Raw genomic sequence first — 24,708 nt, 5'->3', positions numbered from 1 at the left:
GCCAGACAGAAGAAGGGGGAGACAGCGGGCACTCTGAATCAGAAACAAAGAATTAATCGTTCCTAATGATTTAATACAGGCAATCAGAGTCCAGGCAGGCGTACTAATTTATGCATCAATTATGCACACAATCTGCTTCGTAGGCCAGGGAGCCGATTGGGCGTCGGGTTACATGTGGGCGAGGCGTGCGTTTGTTTCTACTTTTCTCATGGAGAAACAATATGAAAGCCTGTGACAGAATGCCCCTGGCAATTCCCACGCTTCTCCCCGCGCCCTGTTCCGCCAGCTCCCAGCTTGCTGCCCTCCGATCCTGCCATCCCTGGTGCCAGCCTCCGCTCACGTCCGCTCCCTTTCAACTTTTCGTTAACGAAATGTCTGCTTTATCCGAAATGCGGTACAAAAATAAAACGCCCGCAGGCTCCGTCAGAAGCATAATTTTGGGATAAATAGCATCCACCGGTCAAAATGTGCAAAACAGTTCATCCTCACTGATGATAAAAAAAAAAAATTCAGAAAAACAAGATTAAAAAAATATATAATCCTTTTTCTGTGGAAAAAAACAGGTAATTCAGTGATCTTCAATATTAATTTTATCCTATTAATATGTCCAATAAATGTATCCACATAATTTACACACATTCGCTGTACGCATAAAGTGTTCATGCTCCTCAGATTGGACGACGCTCAATTAATCCGCGTTTGAAAGGTTGAGCGCACCCACTTTTTTTAATTAACGTTGAATTAAAACGAATTGGCAGGTTGCCGGAAAGCAGGCGCGCAGCTTTGAAGATTGCCATCGCATAATGAGTCGCTCTTTCCTTTTTTTTTTTTACACTTTGTGCTCCTCCGTTTGCCGCTCCCCGCTCTCCGCTGCCAGTTGCCAGTGTGCCTTAGCGATTTAATGATATGCAAATGAAATATGCATAAAACCATTCTGCTGTACGATGATTAAGCACAGAGGACATTAGTCGGTGCCCCGCCACAGTCTCTCTTGTTGTCTCTTCTCCATTCCGCTTTGCCCGCCAACGACATCACTGAAACAAATCTCAACCCTAATAACACGAGAAGACTAATCACTTTAATAACGATGGTAATATCCAATCGACAGAAATTAAATTCCAGGCAGGGTTTCTCTTGACCACGTTTTGTAAGATCCACATGCAGTTAAAGCTGTGCTCCTTGGCATTTGAAAGATGTGGCTGCAGTGAGCAGGGAGAGAGGAGAGACAGACACGGTTTTCCAGGGGAGGACTTGGAAGAGACTAGCATTGCCAAGCATTGCAGTAGCTTTTCTCTGCTTGTTTGCATGTAGTGTGGCATTATGTGAACGCTGGCTTATAGAGAGGGAAGGAAAATATTCTCCCTTTCTTTCCCTCCTGTCTCCCCCCTTTCTCCCCCTCTCTCTCCCTCCTTTTCTCTGCCAGCAGTCTCTCTTTTTTTTTTTCTTCTTCTTTTTGTAATCCATTTGTGTAATGAAGACGAGGCGCAATTAACATCCCTAGTGGAATTAAAATAAAGGCAGATCGTCCAGACCTCATTAGCTCCAAATGGTTATAATATCCACGTATATTCCGCGGCGAAGATTAAAAAAAAAAAAAAAGTAAACCACAGCAAGACTCACAAATTAAAACGTTAATTGTATTTATAACGAACGCGTATTAAGCGACCGTGGCGAAGATGCCCCAAAAGATGCCACCATCTGCCCAGCCCATCCTGGTGGCAGCCTTGGCTGTGTCATCTTGGAGGTTATGCCAAGGCAGTGTAGGAAGCACAAAGATCTTATAATCCCTCCCTTTGGATGACTTCTTCAATTATTCATATTCCACAACCGTGCCCCTTGTCCAACAAAAATCCAAGAGGATGAAGAACCGGAAGGAAAAGTTTGGGCTATCCACTCATGATTACCATGAGTTGACGAGACTCCATCCATCCCCCACGCTAATTGCCGTTTTAATTGTTGCGGTGCGTTTTAACAAATGACAGACGGATTTCAGCGAAATGATCCCATCTTTCCCGTCCCGGCAGCGCCCGTCCTTGGCTCTGTGCCCGATGCCCGCAGACCTTGCGGGAACCGCCGTGGCGCTCCCCGAATCGGAGAAGTACCAAGACCGGCACCCTGGAACAGTTGGTACTGTCTGTAGTGCATCTGTGACGGACGGTGTACCCCGAAACAAAAACAAAAGGAACGGGAGGAGTTTGGTAGTTTCTTGATTGGGTGGCAAGGAGGGTGTGGGGGTGGGGGGGGGCAAAAAAAAAGTGGGGTGCTGAAAATGTTCCCACAGCCCCCCTGCCCCGTTTGGCGGAGTTACAGGCTGGTTGAAGGGGTGGGTTCCGCCTCCCCAAAGTGTTTGGCATTGTGGCTGCAGACTTGTCCCTCTGCCTTCTGTGCCCCTCCACCAAGTTCTTGGACGGCAGTTGTCTGTGTGGCATCCCCCTCGCCTGTCTCCCATACTGGTTGACGATGTACAGAGACTACAGCCTGAGCCATTCATCTCCCTGGTGATTGCTGTGAATGTAGATAAATCACATACACGCCTGCTTCCCTTGCCTGCCTGCCTACCTCTCTGTCATAGCTTTGCTTGCTGCTAAGGTAGAGTTTCATGCTTTCAGGGTTGTGCTTTTCTTTTCCCTTTTTCCCCCCACACCATTCAAAAAGTTGATCTCGACTATCCAAAATCCGCACGCAGAGCGGCTCGAATATGAGCCGCGATTTTCATCTTAATGAAACGAATAATTAACGGTTCGTTAAGAAAGAAAAGCGTAAATGAATTCCCGTCTGTCTGGCTGATTATAATTTTATGTGGCAGTTCATTAGTATGCATCCCCATGTTTGCTGATTCTCGCTCTTTCCCTTTTTTTGTGGCTTTTGTAAACAGCTGCTGTTGAGCCCTTGGCACAGTCCCTCAGGTCCTTTCTTGGTCCCTCCTCTCTTGCTGCAAGCAAGCGATTGGCAGATTGGCAGTGTCTGAAGCAGCAGTGCCCATGGTAGATGTTCCCCACCACTGTGGCTGGCAGGCGGCTTGTCAAGAGGTGGAGGTTCGTGTGGAGAAAAATTGTGTGGTTAAAGAGATGGGGGGTGGTGGTGGTGGGGGGGTGTTGGCACAAAAAAAGGAACCCGCTTCACAACCCTCCCCTTTCATACAAAAGCTCGCCGCTTTTGTTTTGTTTTGTCTTTTTTTGGCATTTTGTTTGTAATCCGCCCCGTTCCTTTCATTGAATCCGTCGCGCTAATTACCAGCATAAACTTTTGTGTGTTTAATTAGTCAACAACGCCGCGCCACCGTCTTTGTTTGTTCTTGATTCTCCTTATCTTTGCCAACCGACCCGCGTCGGGCACGTTGTTGTTTCTCTTTGTCTTCGTTTACCATCCCCGCAGCACCTCCATCTTTCCGTGACAGATGCCACCTCAAATGCTCCTGGCATCCTGCTTGATAGACATGGGGACCGCGTTGGCCCTCTGCCCTGGCGTCTCTCGAAAAACAAGACGTTGCCGCAAATCCGTAAAACGCGGTCTCTGCAAAAGATGGTGCGCGAAGCCGCCCCGTCTTCTGCGGCCGTGCCACAGCTGCCAGCAAGGACGTTGGCATGGCGTCTACTGCCTAGCTGGCTGGCTGCCTGCCTGCCTGGCACGGGGAAAGAGAGTGGAGAGAGAGGACGAAGGAGGGAGGTGCTTTCTTTTGTCCCACCTCCCTTTGCCACTCTCAGGACAGCGCCACCACAGCAACTTTCTCCATGATGGTGCCCATGCAGTCGTTGTGTTCCATTCCACGAAGAAATACTGTTCAGCATCCATTACGTTGGCATCACCTTCTGTCCCGGTGAAGAACTCCCAAGGTCTCCTCCGCCCCGCCGCGATGCCAGGCAGTCCCTCTTAACTTGTAACTGCACTTAAATTCTGTTCTTGACATCCACGGTTCTTTGGTAATCACGCATGGCAGATGGTTTTGTCTTCGTTTATCTATTGGCTTTGAGCTCGAGTTTGGGGTTTAAGAACCCCCCACCAGCTTTCCTATGTCCGACACTGGCGATATACCAGTCGCTTAACTTGTTTTTTTGCCAGTTTGAACCAAATGGCGCGGGTCCCTTGGTTTCTTCGGTACGTCTACCCGCCTACCGACTGAGAACGAACGCCAGTCTGCCTTGGTGCTACTTCTGAATGGATGGCACTGTGCCAGCTTTTCCCTGCCATCATCCGCATTCGCAGCTTGTTTCTCTTGCTCGCCCACCCCCTTTCCTCTCTCTCTTTCTCTCTCTCTCTCTCTCTCTCTCTTCGTTTTACACCCTCCCCTCTGTCTCTTTCAGCTCTCCCTCCACCCACCCCCCCACCACACCCCCATACTTTTTTGTTCTATAAGCTTGACATTAATTAACATGCGGGTTAATTGATTCTAAAAGCCGATGAATTCCGCTTAACGTGTTTCCTCTGCCACCAGCTCCGTGCCCCGCGCCCCATGTCCCGCGTTCCCCGCCCCTTGCCCTTCCCCCGCCCTGGCATCGCCCGCCTGTCTGCCTCGCCTCGCCCCCTCCTGCACGCTGGCACCGGTGGACTGGCAGAGAGCCCTGCAGCCGGTGCTCCTGCTGAAGTGGAGGAGACCTGGGAGAGGAGTGCCCTTGCACCACTTGTACACACTGGGAAGGAGCTCAGGCTGCTTATTGGACTATAGCTGATCGCAGTTGACGTTTTGCTGTCTGATCCCTCCGCAGGATGTTGCAATGGCATTTTGTTATAAATAATCAAAGTCCTCCTTGCATCCACCTCCCACCCCCTTTTTTTCTATCTATACCCTTCTCCTCCCTCTTTCTCCCTCCCGTTCTTTCTCACTCTCTTGCCCTCCTTCTTTGGCTTTCTTTCTGTTTTGCCACTCACTCTTTTGCACAGAATAATCTTACTCACGCTCACTCTGGTCACCTCTTTCCTCCCATTTTAAAAAGTTTTTTTTTTAATTAATGCTTTAGTCTGTTTTAGACTTCAGGAGATCTTCGATGTTTATTTCACGGGAAAAAAGTTGAAACAACAATGGTGGATAATTGCGAAGCGATTTTTGTAATCGCGCGGTGTACGTCGTCGGCGCGCTTAATTATCTTTTGTCTTCTGTGATTAGCGTTCGCGCGAAACCTTTCTCTGAATTAGCTTATATTAGCAGTGTCTGTCATAGTTGATTAAATAATTATCGTGCGCTTGCTGCTTTCTATCTTTCCGTCTTTTTTGGTGTGTGTGTGTGTGTGTGTGTGTGTGTGTGTGAGACGCTGTTTGTAGCTTGTGAGGTTGAAAACGAAAGACCGAGCTGCTTTTAATTATTTAATAACAAGCAGCCCCAAGCACACCCCCCCCGAACAGAGTCTGCCTACTGCTGTTAATTAGTCAGGCAGCCACACACACAAATGGGAAAGGTAATACGGATTCATTAAGGGCGCTCGCGCACACACTCGTACTGTACACTTGCGTACCAGCAGACCTCTGTCTTATCACTCTTATTTTGCGCATTACGCTGCTCAGTTTTTCTGGTCCCATTGGTTTTGAGTGAAATCCTCCGCTTTTTCTTTTTTTTTTCGGGCTAATTTTGTTCGAGTTAGCATTCTGGCAACAGCAGCCAATGTGTTCGGGGTGTTGGCACACAGCTCCGTAGGGTTGAATGCGGCATTCCTCCCACTTCTCTCGCTCTTTTGTTTTTTTTATTATTATTAAATAAAAAGGAGCATGAGGCAACTGAGGCAACAAGAGGAATCCATTATGCAAATTGACTGCTATTTGCATAATGTCTTATGCCAGGAATATGCAAATGAAGCGTATAATTTATGAGTGCCTGCGTCTGTCTCCGAGTGTTCCCATAACTTACAAAGAGGTTTTTTTTTTTTTCTTTTTTGCCCTCTGTTCGCTTCCTCTCTCCTCCTCTCCAAGCTGGCACGGGGCGACAGGCACACACCATTCCCATACAAAACAAGTAATGCACTGTATTCTCACAAAGGGCTGGTGGCCGTGTCCTGTCGCTGGGTGGGAAAGCCTGCCTGCTGCAGGGGGTGGCAGGGAGGAGGAAGAGGGGGCACATAATTCCCCCTCTTCAAAGGGGGTCGAGGCAGAAGCTAATTTTCAAAAACAACAGCGAGACGAATTAATTAACGCAAACACGGAAAGCAAAATTGGGCGCTAGTTTAAATGCAGTCAATCCCCCCCCCCAAACCACCACCCCCTCCCCTTTTCAATTTGGGGGAAGGTTCAACTTCTCTGCCGCCCTGCCCCGCCGCCGCCTTGCCCACTTGGCTCAGTGCGTGTACCCCTCTGGAGAATGGGCAGTGTTTCTTCTTTCCCTGCTGGAGTATCTCTGGAGTCAGTGGTGATGGTGGCTTGAGAGAGAGGAGGAGAAGGAGAGAGAGAGAGAGTGAGAAGGAGAGGTGGGGGAGAGAGAGCCAGCTTCAAGAGGGAATGTAAAGGCATGTGCGTGTATACACTCGGCACAGGCGCCCACGGATGCCAGCGCCGTCCTACCCAGCACCGGCATCGGCACCATCCCAGCACCGAGAGCATCAGCCCGGGCGCTTCCCGCCGTCCGACCCATCTGCATGCCGCCTGCCTCCTCCTGCCTTTGTGCTGGCTTGGCTTATTGTAATCACCCGTCCGTTTTGCATACTTGATCTCTGCTTAATGTGACACGTTGTTGCAGAGACAAAGCGGCGAGAAAACGCGTGGTGGAGGAAGAAAAGGGGGTTTCTCACTGTCGTGGTGTTCAGTCTAGCCTGGAGATGTAAGATTTTTTTCTTGGTGATTTTTTTTTTCCCCTCAAGGCCTCTTTCTTTAACAGAGCGGATCCTGTCCACTTTTTTGTTCTCACCGCCAGGAGTGAAGTTGCCAGTTCCATATGGTGTGTGTGGAGATATTTTCCCATTGTGGAGAGCGCGGCTATGACAGGGTTGGCATCAGAGATGTTGGACCTACCGCTCTGTCTTCAGCCAGTGCCCTAGTGTCACTGAGGCACCATCCACTGGGGAGTCAAACCTCTTGAGCTTCAGTGTGCATCCCTCTGTGTACTAATAGGCAGCGGCTTGCTGCAGTTTGGGAACTGCCCGTGCCAGCGCATGGGCTTCAGGAAGACTCTTATGGCGTCTTCTGACCAGGAACCGTTGTTCTTGTCCTTGTGACTGCATGATGCCAGTTCCATCTTTTGCACCGTCTTCTGCTTTGAGGTCTTGCTAAAGCCCCTGTTAATTAAAGCACCAAGATCATTATCCTGCGTCCGCTTAATTCGTCGGGTAATTTCGTTGTAAGATGCCGCTTCGTTTGTCTTGTACGTTGGTGCGGTGTAATTTGCGGCAATGTCTTTTTTTTGTAATTATAATTTTTTTTTAATCGGCGTTAAGCCATCGTCTTAATTATGCAGAGGAGACGTTTCATTATTCATTTGCATGCTGATGAGTGGGTGAGATGTTGAATATTTGCAGAGTGTCTTTGAATACTGTAACCTTGGGATCTTGGATTGGTGGTTTGAGGAAAATCCTGTTTAAAATGTAATTCCATTTTTTTAATGACAATTTATTATTTATTTTAAAATGGAAAATAATGCAATGGGACATTATGCTATGTTGAAAAAAAAATGCTACCAAAAATATCTATAAATTGTGGTCAGAACGTGGCGATGACTTTATGCACAACTTCAACTGTCTTTGTTCTGTTTAATTGTTCTATTTATGTGTAATTGTTTAAAAGCCACTTGTATCTGTATCATTTACTGTTCCTTTACTTTTCTGAAGGTGATGATAAACCAAAGAGAGCAAAGTGTTTCCAAATATACTTCGTCTAAGAAGGGAGATTAAAACCTTAAAATACCTCAACAGGCTTCTGCTCACTTTCTTCTGCAGGTCAAAAAAGTCACAGGTAAAAAACATAACAATTAAAAGAGGAAAAGAAGGGATGAACAGTATTTTAAATGCTGTGTCATACATGTGCTAAGGCTGGTTTGACTCAGCAAAATTCTGGCCTGAGAAGTCCAGCAGAGCACGGCCGGCTTTCAGGGAGGAGGGAAGAGTCGTGCAGCGTTCGTCAGCTTTGCATGAGCTTTTTAAGACACCTGAGCAATTTAAAGCGTGCTACTGTTTTCCTTTAAGGATGCCAAAATACATAAGGTGAAGTTCTGAACACAATTAACTCTTATTATTTTTGTAGGCTACACTTAAAGGAGATTTTATTGTTGCATATATGAGAATATTTTGTGAGAATTACATAATAGCTTCACTTTTCCATTATAGCCTTTATTAGCTTAGGAATGCTGTATTCACTCTTTAAGAGATTTAAATGTAGAAGTAAAGCCTGTCTGAAATTTTCTCAGTGAATGAGAAGCTTATCTACATTTCCGACTGCTAATGACGCTCAGAGCAAGGCCAGCTTCCAAGCGTAGGCTGTTGTTCTTGTGCTATCACAGCCTATATTTGATTAGCATGATTTTTTTCTATAATAAGAGGTTAATTCATTTCAGATTATCTAAATAGATTCTCAGTTCTCTCTGTTAATGAGCTTGGACCCATCATGGGAGCCAGCAGAATGATTTGGTGAAAATTGTCTTTTTATTTGCGAAGAAAAATGCAAATTTGCACCTGTTTAAGTCGACCACTTTTATTCTCCTTTGTTTGCTTTAACAAACGTTGATTTTGTGTTTGTGGCTCACATAAAGACAACAGTTAGATTTAACAGATTTATATCAAAGTTCTAAAATGACATGGAAAACCTCAGAGTAAAGACTCAACACAGCAGTTTTATCATTTATAGATCATTTATATCATATTTTGATTATTGTAATGTAATTTCTGGTGAAAACATGATTATTTCCATCAAAATTTGTACTTCTATGTTTAATTTTACACAACAGGACTTTAAATTTAGCATATAGGTCCTACATTAGGTGATGATAATTAGCAAAGACATAAGAAATTAAACAAATTAAAATGTTAACATTGTCAGGGGAGCAAATGGCCACTTCAGCTTATCCAGAGTTATCAGATACTTGCAGCATGATTTCTGCCAGCAGCTCAGAATTGAAGTGATTAGAGCACAACAGCGCTAATAGAAATGTCTACATCTACTGTGTAAGATGAGATAAATTGAATTTAAAAGGGGAAATGATATTTAAAGCTATTTATCTGGGCAGTAAGAATGTGTTTGTGTTTATTCAAAAATATTAGAATAAATACAAATAAACAATAAACACTTTGTAATTTTATGTGTGTGAGCTTAACCTCCTCTGCTCAGGGAAGCCCAGCATTAACAGTAGCCAACCAGTACATAGTTCAGCTAATTAGTCCTTCATTAAATTCATCTCATGGAATTTAACAAATCCGTTGAATGGCTGGAGTTCACTATTCCTGTTATGTTTTACTCTATTTGTGTTTATTTGTGTATTATTAATATTATGTAGTGGTTTTACAGGCATAAACACAATTACTGCTGTAATTTGAACAATTATCATGGCTACCTAAGACTTCTACACAGTACTGTAAAATTCAGTCGAGATTTAAGAAGTTAAGAAGTTAGTTTAGCTGATTCTGTATGGATTCCCTTCAGTTTGATTGTCATAGTCAGTCAGAATCTCTTTGCAGTCCTCCTCCCAAGTCGTAAACTGTCTGAAGCAATGGAGAAATGCACATTAAACAACTGGTGGCTTTGAAAACATGTAGGCGTCCATCAGCATGTGGGAAAAGTGCTGCTATTTGACTGGATTAAACACCAACCTTCAAGTTATTCAACAATCAAAAAGCCAAGCCCTGCATTTATTTTTTTTACAGTATTTCACTGGATCTGTTTGGTGCTTTATTTGCACCCACAGCATATTAGCTCTGAACTATATAAATATTCGAAAGGTTCTCATTTATTGAGGATTGTCTTCTGTGCGTTTTTTTCATCAAATTTCTTGTTTATTGTTCTACACAGGGAGATGTCAGGACTGCAGTTGCAAACAATAATAGTAATAAAAAGTTAGAGTCTTTTGTTTTTGACTTAATATTTGCATATTCTATTTATATGTTTTCAAAACCTGCAGTTACTGTATTTTCGTGAAAGCGGGACGAATCTGCTTTGGTGGCGCGTCACTAGAACACAAGCATGCTGAGGTGCAAAGACGGAAAGTGTGCGCGGAGTTATAGGCCAGTTCTGAGCCCCATAGCAGCTCATTGTTATATTGACTACATCGTTTATAAGTTAAAATATAAAACGTAACTAAATTTTATTAACTGCTATTTCCCTTACGATGTAGACTCTCGCCACGTGACGGTGGGCGTGACAGTCGGTTTTCATATCACATATGAACAGTCTGGTTGGTCGCCTCTCAGTTCATTTCAATAAAATTCGTCCAGAGCAAAAGAGCAGGGTGAGGATGTGTATCAGTGGTCTTATGTGTCACTTTATTTATATATATATTATAATATATATAATATATTATATATATTATAAAAGGCTGCAAATAATTTTGCATGATGTCGTCAGTCACACTGTGTATTTATGCTGCCTAAAATTTTTGCACCCTGACTTAAAACACCTTCCCACGTCCCTGGTTCTACATGTATTTGTTCATATTAAGAGATTATTTTTTTTATATTTGTTCATAATTAAGAGATGATTATTCAGCATTCTTTGGATCCAGATGAATCACGCTGCAATTAGTGAATTATAATATAATATATTATATTATATAATTTTTCTTTTGCACAATTTTTTTTTGAACAAGAAAGTGACATTACAGATATACACACAGTTTAATCATACACTACTTATTTTATACATATACACCAAGTTCTGAGTTTACTCGTATAAAGGTTTTATTTATTTCTAGCCTATTGCTTTACTCATTTTAGAATAAAACTGAAGACATTAAACTGTAAATTAACATGTAAATTTACGGAGTTACCATAAATATGATCGTACATTTTAGCTTCTTAGCTTGTTTTTTTGGCTAGTGGCTTGTCTTGGTGTTCTCTCAAGCATCTTTTATGAATAGCCGCTTGGAATGTGTTTTCAACAGGACTGTGGTTACACATATGCTGAGACATCCTGGGCTGCTGAAAACTGCAATTGATAAGCATTCAAACAATAAATCAATAAATAACACTGCAAAAGTCAGAGACCTTCATTTATTTAATATCCACTCAAAACAGCCGGTTCATTCCGTAATTATTCCTTTTTTTAGGATATATTTCTGTGGAGATATAACGTTATAAGATAGCGAAAGGAAGGGAAAGTCAAAGCAAAAAGAAGTTTGGCTCCTAATCGCTTTGGTTTCTGATTTGCACACCTGCCGTTGTATAGATCTATTAAATTCCATTAGCAGCACACTTGATTTTCATGCAGTATGTTGTTGAATGTGGGTTTTACACATACTAGAAATATTTATGCTGTATTATTATTAATATCAACCTTATTAGAGAAATAACGTGTTTTCTGTTGAAGTCACCTGTTAATCTTTTCTGAAACCGTTTATATTCGAAATTGTTGCAAGTGGATATACAGCATTTTTGAATAAAACTCTTAAATACTGAACTTCCTTGAGGAGAGACTTGACCCTCATAAAATCACACTTTGAATTCACAGTGTATTATTTATTATTTATGCTTACTGTCCAGAAAAATACATAAATATCTTTACATATAATTTTCTCAGATGTCTTAGATGAATATACTGTTAGTCTAGATGTATATTTGTATATATTGTATATTAAAAATAATTTTAAGGACAGTTACTGAGCTCTGTTATTAGACTTTTATAGAGTGCATTGTAATAAATTAAGAAAAAACAAAAAGCTCGAAAGTGATTCGAATCTTTCGGGAAAGGCGGTTCTGACACTTCATCAGTGCTTATCTGGCCTGAGAGTGAATAAGAGAAGATTCGATTACTGCCCTATCTGGAGGCAAACCCTCCATTTGTTTTGCCCCTTGACCTCTTAACGTGTGTCACATGCCCAACATTTATTTCAACTCCGGACACGCCTCCATAAAAGTCACAATCGAGCCTCAGACAGGTGAAGGCTGAGTAACAGCTTCTAAAGCACCAGCAGGCCCAAGCTATGAATATCAGAGGCCTATAGGAAGCCTAAAGAAGGCAGGCTGTGCTCTCTTCAGGCTGTGCTCTCCTCAGGCAGTAGTATCGTTGCCTCTACAGCGCTCAGAGTAAACAGACCTTGCCGGTTGTCAACAAATTCTTGGAAGGAAGGTATAAATGGCTTATGTTTGTGCTTGATGTACTGAAATAGCTCCCGGTGTTTTTGGCATGTGGGTACACACCGTCGCTGTCGGAGCCGCATTGCTGGACTGCTTGCGGTTAGTATTCCGTGCTAGGCTTGCAGGACCAGTGTGGCATGCCTTGGCCGGCTCTGATAAAGCCCGAGCACTTATCACACATGATTGATTTGTTTACTCGTCCCAGGCTGGTCCACTTATCATGTGCCTTATCCCTGAAGCTGAACAGTGATGGGCTACTGCCTCTCTCTTGCGCTCTCTCTCTCTCTCTCTCCCATACATACTCACTCACTTTCACTCTGTGAGCTCACTCAGCTCTTTGATTTGACTTTGTATATAAAGATATATTCAATCACAGTAAAAATGACAATAAGTGATCACTCTTCGAGCCACCTTGGTGCGTGATGTGTTGGTGAGGCCATGATCCGCCCAAGCTCGATTTTTCATTCTGTTCTCCAGGACCCCGTTAGTTTCTTTCCTCTGTAAGGGTAGTTTAGCGGCACGCAGCCATCAAGCTCCTCGCATTTGCCGTTAGTCACCGGGGCAAGGCCTGGCTTAATGAATCCACTTTATATGAAACTGAAGGAGCAGCTCACATAACAGCATGGCTCCAGATGCTTCTGTTTTGCCTGACTTTAATATAATTCATCCATCATCCATTTTTCCTCCTCTCCTAGCCGTCTTTCTCCCTCTCTCTCTCCCACCTACCTACTGTCTTTCTTTCTTTGCAGCATATTGGTCATCGCACTCGGACGATGGAGGCCTGTCAGGATGACTTGCTGCAGCGGCTCAGAGAGCTGTCTGTGTCTGAGCAGGAGGCTAAAGCTAAGGTAAGTGCAGCGTGTTACGCTGCTCTGCAGCCTTCTGCTGCACTTCACAACAGTGGCCACTACTGATTGGAGGCCAACGCTGATCTTTGTGTGTGATTTTTTTTTTTTCTTTTTCTGTGTATCTGTAAATCCATCCGCCTTGAAGACAATGTGAGTGGAGGTAAAGAATAAATTATAAATTAATATTATTTTTGTAACCAGTAGTGTGTAGAACTTCAGTCTGTTAATACGAAAATGAGTAGCAGGGGGAAAATTAGCAGGGGAGGATTAGTGGCAACTAGAGATGGCTCAGTACCATGGTTTTGTTTCTGTTTGGTTCTTTTTTGTTTTTGTTTTTGTTTTATGATGATGATACTAATGCTGAATACTGAAGTATCAGCTGATGAAAAATGGAATGGAAATGGAAAAGAATGTTTACAGAATATAAGATTTTTTAGCTGCTGTTTTAACTGCAAAAAAAAAAAATAAAATAATGCTACAGGTGAAACCACCATTTCTGGAGCTTGGATAAGATAATGCGCTTAGGAACTGTTATTCTGTAAAAACTGTTGTCTTAAATTCGGTCCTAACTGCAGTTGTCATGGTGACTAAACAGATGAAATTTCAGAATTTGGATATTTCTGTAATACAGCTCCTGGTCTGCTGGTATGGTATGTTACATCATATACCTAAACAAAGAAAAATCACTAAAGCAGTTGAACGAACTGAATGAATCAGTATGAATCACTTCTTTTGCTGCATACAATAAATGAATTTTAAACCGTCCTCATTTAAATTCATCAATAGGATGTATATCAATGGGGTGTTAAAATACTGCATGTTTAAAAATTGCTGTTATATTAGTAGCAAATATGTTAAAATGCCCTTCCGTAGTAGCCACCATACAGGGGTGGGCAATATATTTATTGTTATTGTGATACATTTACATCACATTACATCACAGTATGTTTTTCCATGCATATTCTGATATCGCCAGCACTTAAAAAACAGCGTATTTCATCACAAAGAGAGCATAATTAGTAGGGTTGCACTGATACCGATACTATATTGTTACTGGCACCGATACTGGCACTTCAGTGAAGTATTTATACTGATTATGGTTGTAATGCCAGATAGCCAAAACTGTAACACCAGTATTGTGTGGGAAGGCTATGGTAGTGTGTGATATACCAGTTGGAATTCTTCCAAAGGTATTAAGGTATTAGTTTCACCGTTCTGCCTCAAATACGCAGATCAGAGCAACAGTAGTGTAACGATTACAGTAACGGTAGCCCTTTGCTTGTATGGCTGAACTGGTCTTCTTTCAGTAATCACTCATCTTCCACTGTGTAGCCAGTTGCAGTCTGAGTCTGTGGTGGTCAAGGTTGTTAATGAGGGAGTGAACGTTAGAGAGAAATATGGAAGGAATTGCTGGTCTCTTGTGGTAATGACAGTCTTTAGCCTTAGTTTAGCCTTTACCAAAGCAGCCCACTAGCCAGGCTAGTGTTTCCACTTGCTGTGTTGGTGGTGCGCCTCTGGTGGTCAGCAGTGTGGTCTCTCAGCCTGTTGCTCCCATCAAGTCAGGCAGTCTGCGGCTCAACCGCTGCTACTGTTGGCATGCATGGCTGTAATATTTCTGAACTTCATCAGAGTTGAGAGTTTGACATCTTAGATGAACATCTTAGTGAACTTAGTGAACATCTTGCACATATATATATATATATATATATATGTATGTATATATATATATATATATATATATATATATATATATATATATATATATGTATGTATGTATATATATACATATATATATATATATATGTATATGTATGTATGTATGTATGTATGTGTGTGTGTATATATATATATATATATATATATATATATGTATGTGTATGTGTATGCATGTATAATATGTATAACTGGTATATTTTATTTGTGATCCAAGGCTTTTACCAAAAGAAATTTGAGGTAGAATTGTATAAATATCAGGACTTGTAAGCTACTTAGTTTAGGTATAGTTAGCGTCAGTGTTGGTACACAGTATCGACCAACACATAAGGATCAAGTATCGATATCACAAGGGAAAAAGTGGTATCGGTACATCCGTTATACAGTGTGATTCAAAAAGATTCATCTGATTTCAAAATGATTTATTTCACTTGTAAATCGTTACAGATCAATGCAGTGAACTGTAAATGGCTAAATGAGCTTAAAGTTTATTATGTCATTGTACAAGAGCTTAATATGAACCTCCTCCAGCTGTGCGGACGACATCAACGCCATAGTCAGATTCATCCCATACTGGATTGAGCGTGTCGGGTGTCGCTGCACTCACGGCTCTTTCAATGTGATTTCAGAGATCATCCAGTGTTGTGGAACCAACAACGAACACTCTGAGCTGTTGGAGCTTCACTGCCCACTAAAATCACACTGCACAGTTATGATGGATTCACTCTTATTGAAGTGGAGAACGCAGAACGCTTTCTGCTCAGGGGTCTCATCTCCTCTCAGACTGAAGGGAGCCATCTTCCACTGACAGTCAGAAACCCTATGACCCCCTCTTTCAATTGGTATGTGATTGGTTCCTAAACACCTCACGGTTGTAAAAATATGGCGCTTTGAAATCAGATTAATCTTTTTGAATCACACCTTTTTTTTTTTAGTTCTAGTTTTAAGGGTATTTTTATGTATGGCACTACTGATACTTATTAGTAAGTTCCAACTTATCAAACCTCAGAAAAACTAAATATCATGAAGCCTATTGTGGATCATGAAAATGTATTATGATTTTATATTTTTGCCATGTTGCCCCCGCCTCCCACCATATCACAGAACCAGAAACCAGATTTGACCCCTTCCTGCTCTTCCTCAGTCCTGTTGCCTGATGGACCGAGCCTCATCATCGTTTATGTTTGTGTCACTGTGCTGTACCTGCCTAGTCTAAAAAGAGCACTCGCACGTGATCTTACAACCTGAGACACTCACGCACACACGCACATGCCCTGAGGGAGTTTGCTGCTCCGTTAGGCAGTTATGTTAACTATTGCATGCCATAAACGCCTACCTAAGCAGAGGGCTGAATAATTCACACTGGCTGGCAGATCAGTAATTAAGAGCAGCTTGGAGAGCTGTCCATAATTTATCTGGACTGCCTGTGTGCAGTAAACATAGTTGGCACATGAAGAGGCGGGAGATGAGCCTACATGACTCCTCAGCCCAGCTCGTCCGTGTTCCTGCGTTTAGCCTGGAGGCAGCTGAGGCCAGCCCAAACACACAGGGGGCAGTCTGCAGGAAAAAAAACAGCAAGGGACTCATCCATACTCACCCTAGCATGTTTTCTGCATCTCCAAATTCATCTTTCTAAGCGCAATGGGGTCAGTAAAGCGATTTGATATTAATGTAAAGACACAGTAGCATGTACTCTTCTTCTCCGAGTCCATATTTTTTAGCACAGTGGGGCAGTAAAGCGATTTGATATTAATGCAAAGATGTGGAACATTTTCACTAAAAAAGTTAATTGATTTTTGATTAATGCTTTCTGAAGAGATGAGGAGCGCCATCCGAAATGGAAAAAAAGTGTGCTGAAGCTGGTGGTAATTTGGCTGAAAGTCTTAATTAGTGTTTGATAGATGCCTTTAACTATGAGTCTAGACTCTACAGCTGCAGATGACGGTGGGGAAGTAAAGCGGCTATTGATTGTGCATATTTAAATGCCCTACAAACTAAGAGAAGGGCTTAAAAAGTGCACAGCTAATTAGTCACTTGTCAATAATTGACACCAAGATGTATGCAGTGCGACTAAAACCAGTGTGTGTGTGGTTTGATTGAAAGGGGTATTTATTGGAGACAAGTACAGAACCCCCCCCCCCAGCCCAATTCAGTAGAGAGAAAGGCACATCAGAGAGTCATTAGCCTAAAGCAGTCTACATATGTGTCATTGGTCACAAACATCCTCACTAATAGACTGTCAAAGTTCTCCTTCTGTGTTGTCATGATCTGTTTTTGGCCACACGAGTGCATGAATAATTACAGCATCCACCACAATCTTTGCGCATGAAGAGCAAAACAGTTAAAAGATGTAAAAAACTAGCTTCAGTGCTCAAAAACTCTGATTTAAAACAGTAAAAAAGTCAAAATCAAAAGAGGTTCCTGTATCTACCTAAAGTGCGGTGTCCCACCCTATAGGTCCACAGTGGTCCTCTTAGGGTTGAAGACATTTTCTCAAAACATATCACAATATTTAGCTTTATCTGAAATTTTCCCGAAGTTGAGATGGACAAACTGCTGTAGCGAAGAAGGTTTGCCATATTGTTGTTGTTGTTTATAGGCCTTTTCGTGTTTTCTCTAAATCTGTTTTTTAATGAGACATACCTTTGTTTAGACTTATAGAAGTCTAGACAGGTAGAGACCATACCCATGATGCAGTTGAATGCAAACATTTAAACACCCTGAGTTTAACAAATTGGGGGAAAAATATATAATAAAATGTGCCTTAAGTTTTGCACAGGCAATATTTTATGTTTTCTTTTTTTCCCAATATATTTAAATTCAGCAGATAAACAGTAATTGGTGATTGAAGTGTGTTCTCTGTAGAGGATGCTTATTTATTTTCACTTAGAACGGTAGTTATCAAACCGATCCTCGGCTCCACGATACATTTTTGCTCTGTCACTGTGCATTGTGAGTTAGATTGGAGTGAAACCCTGAACCGTTTGGGGGCCCTAAAGACTTATTTGAGAACCACTGACTTAGAAAATCAACACAACATGTCCTTTGACCGGTGCCCTCATACTTTTGCAAAGAATTACATATCCAGAAAAGTGGATATTGATGTTATTTATGGATATATAGATAGATATAGAAGAAAACAATATACCACCACACACTGCACTTAAAAATACAAAACCTGTACAGACTATAAAAGAGAAAATTAATTAGTTATTCATAATCTGATTATCAATAGAGAAGCAGCCTAATAATAAAACATGCAGTACTGTGCTAAAATTTAAGGCGTCTGATAAAATTATATTTAAAATTTTTTTTTTCCTCATTAAGCATGTCTGCTCAGAAAATCACTAATATTAGAATAAATACAGATGACAATAATACAACAAGTAGTGATATGATGTGTATCAGTGTGTTTGTTTAAAAACTCCAGCAGCACTGCTGTGTCTCATCCACTCGTACCAGCACATCACACACTAACACACCACCACCACGTCAGTGTCACTGCAGTGCTGAGAATGATCCACCACCCAAATAGTACCTGCTCTATGAGGGTCCATGGGGGTCCTGACCACTGAAGAACAGGGTAAAAGGGGGCTAACAAAGTATGCAGAGAAACAGATGGACTACAGTCTGTAACTGTAGAACTACAAAGTGCACCTATATAATAAGTGGAGCTGATAAAATGGACAATGAGCGTAGAAACAAGGAGGTGGTCATAATGTTATGCCTGATCGGTGTATGTTGATAATGATATGTTATATGTTTTAAACAATGTACTTTTGCACAGTACTGTATATTTATAACATATATGATCAGTAGAGAGGCACCCCATTCAAAACACTCTTCACAATCATTTCAGAAGCTGTTAAAATGTTTGACCGCTGCAGGAACAAGACACATCCCTAGTCTTCTAGTCAAACAGTTTGACGTTAACAGTCGCTCTCAAAGACCACCAAAAACTCTCTGGAGATCTTTCCAACCCTGGACAGGCAGCAATTTTGCCTTGCGATAACAGTGACAGGTCATCATATTAGCCCACCCCTACCTCCCAGCACCATTTTAAAAGCTGGGGGCTGGCGCTTTCCACAGCACCGACATCTGATTGGGTAAAGGCGGAAGTCTCAGCGCGGCTGCGCAGGGCTAAATCGTGCCGCTCTGCTACAAAGAGCAGGCCTGCTCTAAGCCAGAGTGGGTTAGTGCTCTCAGCCTCACTGTGCTTCCACAGGTCACGCTTTGGTCTGCTCTGCACAAAACCATCCAGGGCTTTCCAATTCAGCAGCGCTTTCTCCTCACGCTCCCGCCGCTTCTGACCACAGCTCATTTCAGTATGCATGTGTCGGAGGAGAGAATGCGTCCGGATCTCGTTACGGAGCAGGGCGTGGGTGTGTGTGTGTGTGTGTGTGTGTGTGTGTGCGTGTGTGTGCGTGCGTTTGTATAATTATGTGGAGTTGCTGTAGCCCAGCAGTGAGCTGCTGTTTGTTCTTGTGCCAGGATGTACACAGGGGGCACACTCTTGGATCATCAGTGCCCTCCAGCTATCTCTCTCGCTCTCCCTCTCTCTCTCTCGCTCTCCTGCTCTCCCACCTCCCTCACTCCTCCTTTCCGGACTTGGCGCATTGTGCGCAGCGTGCTCTGGCGGCTAAAGGCGCTCGTTAAAAGCTATAACTTATCTCACGTTTGAAGCTAATGGGAGGAATACTGGCCGCAGTGAAAAATAAATTACATTTTTCCCCCCTCTCTCGGGCTGCCCTCCTAACCCACAGCGTAATATGGCAGCGGTGAGAGTATGCATTACAAATCGGGAGGCATTAGAATTTATCTGTGCTGCGCGACGCTGACTGATGCATTCGAAAATAATGTACTAGAGCCGAGCATTACAGGGACCCCATAACTAATGGACAGCTCTTGCCTGTGGCCGCCACTGTATATCATTCAGCTGGCCTAGCTCATCAAGCCTAACAGTCCTTCGCAGGACTCTCTGCCCCCAGACCAGCAGATCACTCTCTCCCTTCATCCATCGCTCCTTCTCACTCACGTCTGTTCTCTCTTTATTTCTCTCTCTCACCCTGACCATCTGTCTTGCATCCCAAACTTGAACAAGGTCAGTATTTCTGTGGCACTGAAATCATGATTTTAATGTGATTGTATAGCAGGCTTGACTCACATAGCATGTAAAATGAACTCAGTGGATTTTTAGGTACGACCTGCTCGATATATTGGTTGGTCAGTATTAAGGTTTCATGGATTTATTGGTATTGGGGAAAATCTCACAGATGAAACATCAATATTGCTTTGAAGTCCCTTCTTCTATTTTATAATGAGCACACACCTCGTACGTTAGAAAAATCATAATTGGTGTTTCAAGTCTCATGTTCTTATGCCGCTCTTTACAGAGCTCGCTGACCGCAGTAGTGCTCACTTCTGTTACTGCATTACAGGCTCAACCGGTAAACCTGAGCCACAAAACACCACCATGGTTAAGTAAGAAAAATATGTTAAATGCCACCAAACCTAACCCAAATCTGGCAGTTAACTAGTAACAGTCGTGTTGGACAGTTTGCAGATGACGATGATGTGAGTCAGTAAAGCACTGTTTAACCAAAACGACTGGACTTTTGGATATGTAAAAATGATGATGTGCAATCTGACTCATTTTGAAATTCAAGTATCCGCAAGACTTAATGAATGGATCTCCGGTTCACTGCAGGATTTGGCCAAAATTACCATGGTGCTCGAGGCTTACTCTTTTAGGTGATAATGCTTTGGTGTTAAGAAGCTAAAAAAGTCTAACACAAAAATAGGAGCAAGCAGAGGAATACATTAGGAAACATTTTTATTACTCAAAAAATGCAGAGGGGAATTGGTAGTTTTTGTATTGGATGAAATGAGGAATCATCCGTGTATTGTCTCCTCAGTGGGCGATGTGCCAACATGTTCGTTTTTTAGAGAAATATGGATGACACTTTATTTTCAGTTGTCATTTTTAGGTGACTCAACGGACTCTCAAGGCCTCAGCAAACTTCCTGCGAAATGAAGTTTGTGAGCGTTGCGCGTAGCCGGAAGCACCGTTGCAAGCTTTATAAGCTTGCGTACTTTCTGCGGTTTCGTTTTGCCTGTTGCATATGCTCCACAACTGCAGGTGACGCTATGACAGTTTATAAGTTCCATGACTGGTGGAAAACCATTCTATTATAGTTCCAGCTATGGTGACATGCAAGTCCAGAATGCCAGAGGCCAGTTCTGCTGTGCAAAAACACATTGAATCTGACATTTTCAATTCCGATTTGAGACACTTTCATATGTGGTACTGAAATCCGATCCGTATCCGATCTGCGGCAGTACGACTCAGTCTGAACAGCCAGATCAGAATTCATGCAGCCTTTACATTAATCCAACTCGTCATTCGTCATAATTTCGCGCTGCTGAGACTCATAAACATTTAGGCTGATGTTTCTGTACCAAAAATTAGAAGAGACGTATTCGAAACCCTCCGTGTTTGAAGAGATTTCGAAAGAAATGGCTGAACGCGTCCGCAGGACACCGAGGCTTCAGCGTCAAAGAAGAGGTAAAAGCCTTTTTATGGCGAGCTGGGTGACGAGCCCAGCTGTCAGTCAGTGAAGCTTCATGATGGCTCCTGTGATGCTGATGAAGATGAAACTGAAAGCTCCGGGAGCGACTGGCGTTCGTTCATAGTCGTGATTGTTTACCTCTGGATGAAGCATAGTGGAGCATTGTTTGTTTGCGCATGTGGGTCGGTTTAGCAGCTCATCTGTTCAGACTGATGTCGCTTGTAGATCATATTTAAAATATATTATGAACAGCCAAACAAAAAACGGATTTGGTGAGAAAATCAGATTTAGGCCACTTTTACCTGCTGTGTGAACGTAGCCTAGGACTCTCAGTGATTTATGGCTGTGGCTTTGCCAGAAAACTTGCCATCTCCAGATAATTGCTTCAATAGTGCTGTTGTGTTTGGATGCAGCTGGAGTAAGGCCTGTTCCTGTCTGCTTTGCTGTAGAGCTCCTCTAGGCAGTGGTCAAACTACACATTAATTCATGTTTTGAGCTTGTTTTTTTTTCTCTCTGGATGACATAAACATATCTTACAAAGTTTGACTTTCTTTTTATGTTCAAGAGTTTGAAACATTTATGATAGAAACAGTTTATTTACTTCTGCATTTAGGTAGAGGAGACTTGGAACAAGAACACAAAGAAGAGCAAATTAGATTTGAGCATACACAAATGTTCTGGTATGCACTGTAAAAGTGCTTGATCAGTTGACTTTGAAGCTCCTTCTATATCCCCCACTATTTTATCCATCATCTCTTTGCACTGGCCATGTTTCTTTAACAGTGTTTATCTGTAATAACTGTGGCCAGCAGTAACAGCGACTGCCTGCTTAAGCCAAATAAAGGTAAAGAAAGCGAGGAGGGAAAAGGGCCAAATGAATTCCATCCACAGAGGGGTCAGAGAGACAGAAAGTGCATAGCAATGCAGTTTGGCCAGCAGGCAGCAGGGAGATAGGATGCTAATAAGATCAGAAGGAAAGAGAAGCGGCCGGACCCCTGGGACGACCATAAAGGCTTTTTTTCTGTACATTTTTTAAAACAGAAAACGGCCTGAAAAAATAATGACGTCTGCTTTGAAATGCATTAATAATCAGAGGCGGGCTGCTTTTGTTTCGGCAATTTGAGCCAGAGAAAGAGGAAGAGAGGGTGGGAGGGAGGATATAGGGGGGGATACATGAAGTGTTTGGATACAAGGAGGCCTCTTCCTCCCTCGCTCTCTGTCCAGGTGCGGGCAGCGCCGGATCTCATTATCTCCAGCTTCCGCTGCCTCTTAATGGAGCGCCGTGGACGGCAGCCCTGGGCCGCTCGTGTTTGGCATGCTTTCTCTCCCAGACAATGCCCTGCCTCGTCTCGCTCACCGCTCTGGTACTGTCCGTGTGTCTGAGGACCTACAGTATGGAATACCTGAGCAGGAGCTGCTCATCTAGTGTGATGAAAGGCCCCGAAGGTTCAGCCCGTTTTGTCCTCAGCCTAATTGGAAATTCATAGAATAGCTAATGAAATGAAAGTTAGATGAAGTATGCACTTTTTTGTATTACACATCAGGCCACGGCAGAAACTCTGCTGAGTTTCTAATGTTGCAGAAACCCTAAGTGGATCGGATCTCGATTATAAAAATGTAATACGATTATAATGCACTATAATTGAAAATGTGGAGCGGGTGTAGTGAGTGTGTGTGCATATGTGTATTGGGGTGCTGTGATGTGTTGGGGGGGGTGGGGGGGCAGAGAACTGCATTCACTGGTTCTCAATCTGCTCTCCTGTTTGCTACTGAGAGTCATCCACCTCAGAATATACAGTATCTGGTTTTGTATTTGGCTGATACTCTGGAAAGTAATATCGGCCATTAATTGCCACTGAATTGATAGTCTGGAGGTCAAGCAGAGTTTTAGAGGTGTACAGTATGTAAGAGGGTGATATGTATAATTTTGTCATTTACATATGATATATGATGTAATATTTAGTGAGAGACCACCCTTTTAGTTATTTAATCTTTTAGTAAAACCAGCCACGAAGTACAGGGTGTCCCAAAAAATGGACATCATTTGAGGTGTGAATATCTGAGTAACTACATGTCGTAGGCAAACGAAATTAAATAGGCTTCATGTTGAACAATACAAGATTTATTTATCAAAATTCGAACGAGAAATTCAGAGGGATGTAGATTTTATAACCGATTTCACAGCTTCACAAATGTAATATCTTCTGATACTGGTGGTTGTCCAGATCCCTTTGTCGCTGCACAGACAGCCTTCCTCTTTGAATTTTTTGTGCCCTGTCCAAATCTGCTTTCCAGTTGGTGCATTTTTATTGAATTTTCTCGAAAATGCGCGCTGCACACTCTCGTTTGACTGTGTTTGAGCATATTCTAACACACTAAATGCCTTTTCATTTCTAGTGAACGCCATTCTTCAACCTGAAAAAAACAACGTTAAAAATTAAACTTGGTTAGTTTTTACACATTTTGTTAAAATTTGAGATCATTTGACGGAGAATTGTCGATTATTATTATTAGACTACGAAATGATGTCAGTTTTTTTGGGACACCTTGTACAAGTACAAGGAAAAAAAAAGCAGAAAACATATTTAACAAAAAATTACACAGAAGCCTCACTGACTAAACATAATATAATATAGTGCATTTAGTATTTAGTGTCTTTGCCTTTATTACAGCGTCCATTCTTTTTGGCACACTATTTTTCCACAACTCTAAAGTTCAGTCTGAGAATTTGGTCACATTTTCTGTATCTTACGATTCACATAATCCCAAAAACATTCAGTGATGTTAAGGTCTGGATTCTGAGGTGGTCAGTCCGTTGTTCTGAGTTTCTTGGTTTGCAGATGTTCTTTTTTGGTTTCTGGGAAGCTGCACATCCTTTCAGACCTACAGTGTTGTGTTGTCTTCTCACAGTGGAAGGATTCACAGAAATCCCTGTGGATTTTTTTCAGATCGGAATCAAGAGTGAAGTTAAGTACTGTTTATCTGATGGTGACGGGTTTCGTTGTGTACCAGGGGCCTTATTTAAAAAAAAAAACTTGAATTTCATACTGAGTTCGTTCTTAAGAACAGTTCTCAGAATTTGTATGCGCATGATTTGTAAAATTGAGTGTACGCTTAAACATAAGCACACAACTGAAGTACGACTGATCATTTATAAATCACAAAGGGTCGTAGAAAATGACTGCACGTCAACAAGCTTCCCAGCGCCGCCCAGCCTTTAACTGGTTAGTGTTTAAATGTTTCCAGTATTACAAGCTCAAAAGGGATTAGCTTTATTTTTGGTTATTTATTGTTTCTTTAGAAAAGGAAAACAGAACAAATAAAACAACAATGTAAGTGTACAAAAGTATAGATGTACAAAAAGAGCTGCAGAAGGCGATGGCCTCT

General features: G+C 42.2%; 1 protein-coding gene across 1 annotated transcript in view; it reads left to right on the top strand.

The window, feature by feature from the left end:
- Positions 1-24,708, top strand: part of LOC118818669 (trichohyalin) — a 315,469-nt gene that overhangs the window by 52,157 nt on the left and 238,604 nt on the right. The window contains exon 6 of the mRNA XM_036585957.1: positions 12,941-13,039. Within this exon, the coding sequence (XP_036441850.1) occupies positions 12,965-13,039 (75 nt within the window). The 5' untranslated portion in view covers positions 12,941-12,964. The remainder of the gene's footprint in view (positions 1-12,940; positions 13,040-24,708) is intronic.

Source organism: Colossoma macropomum, unplaced genomic scaffold, assembly GCF_904425465.1.
Source record: "Colossoma macropomum unplaced genomic scaffold, Colossoma_macropomum, whole genome shotgun sequence".
Lineage (NCBI taxonomy): Eukaryota > Metazoa > Chordata > Actinopteri > Characiformes > Serrasalmidae > Colossoma > Colossoma macropomum.
This window is presented reverse-complemented; position numbering and strand designations above follow the sequence as displayed.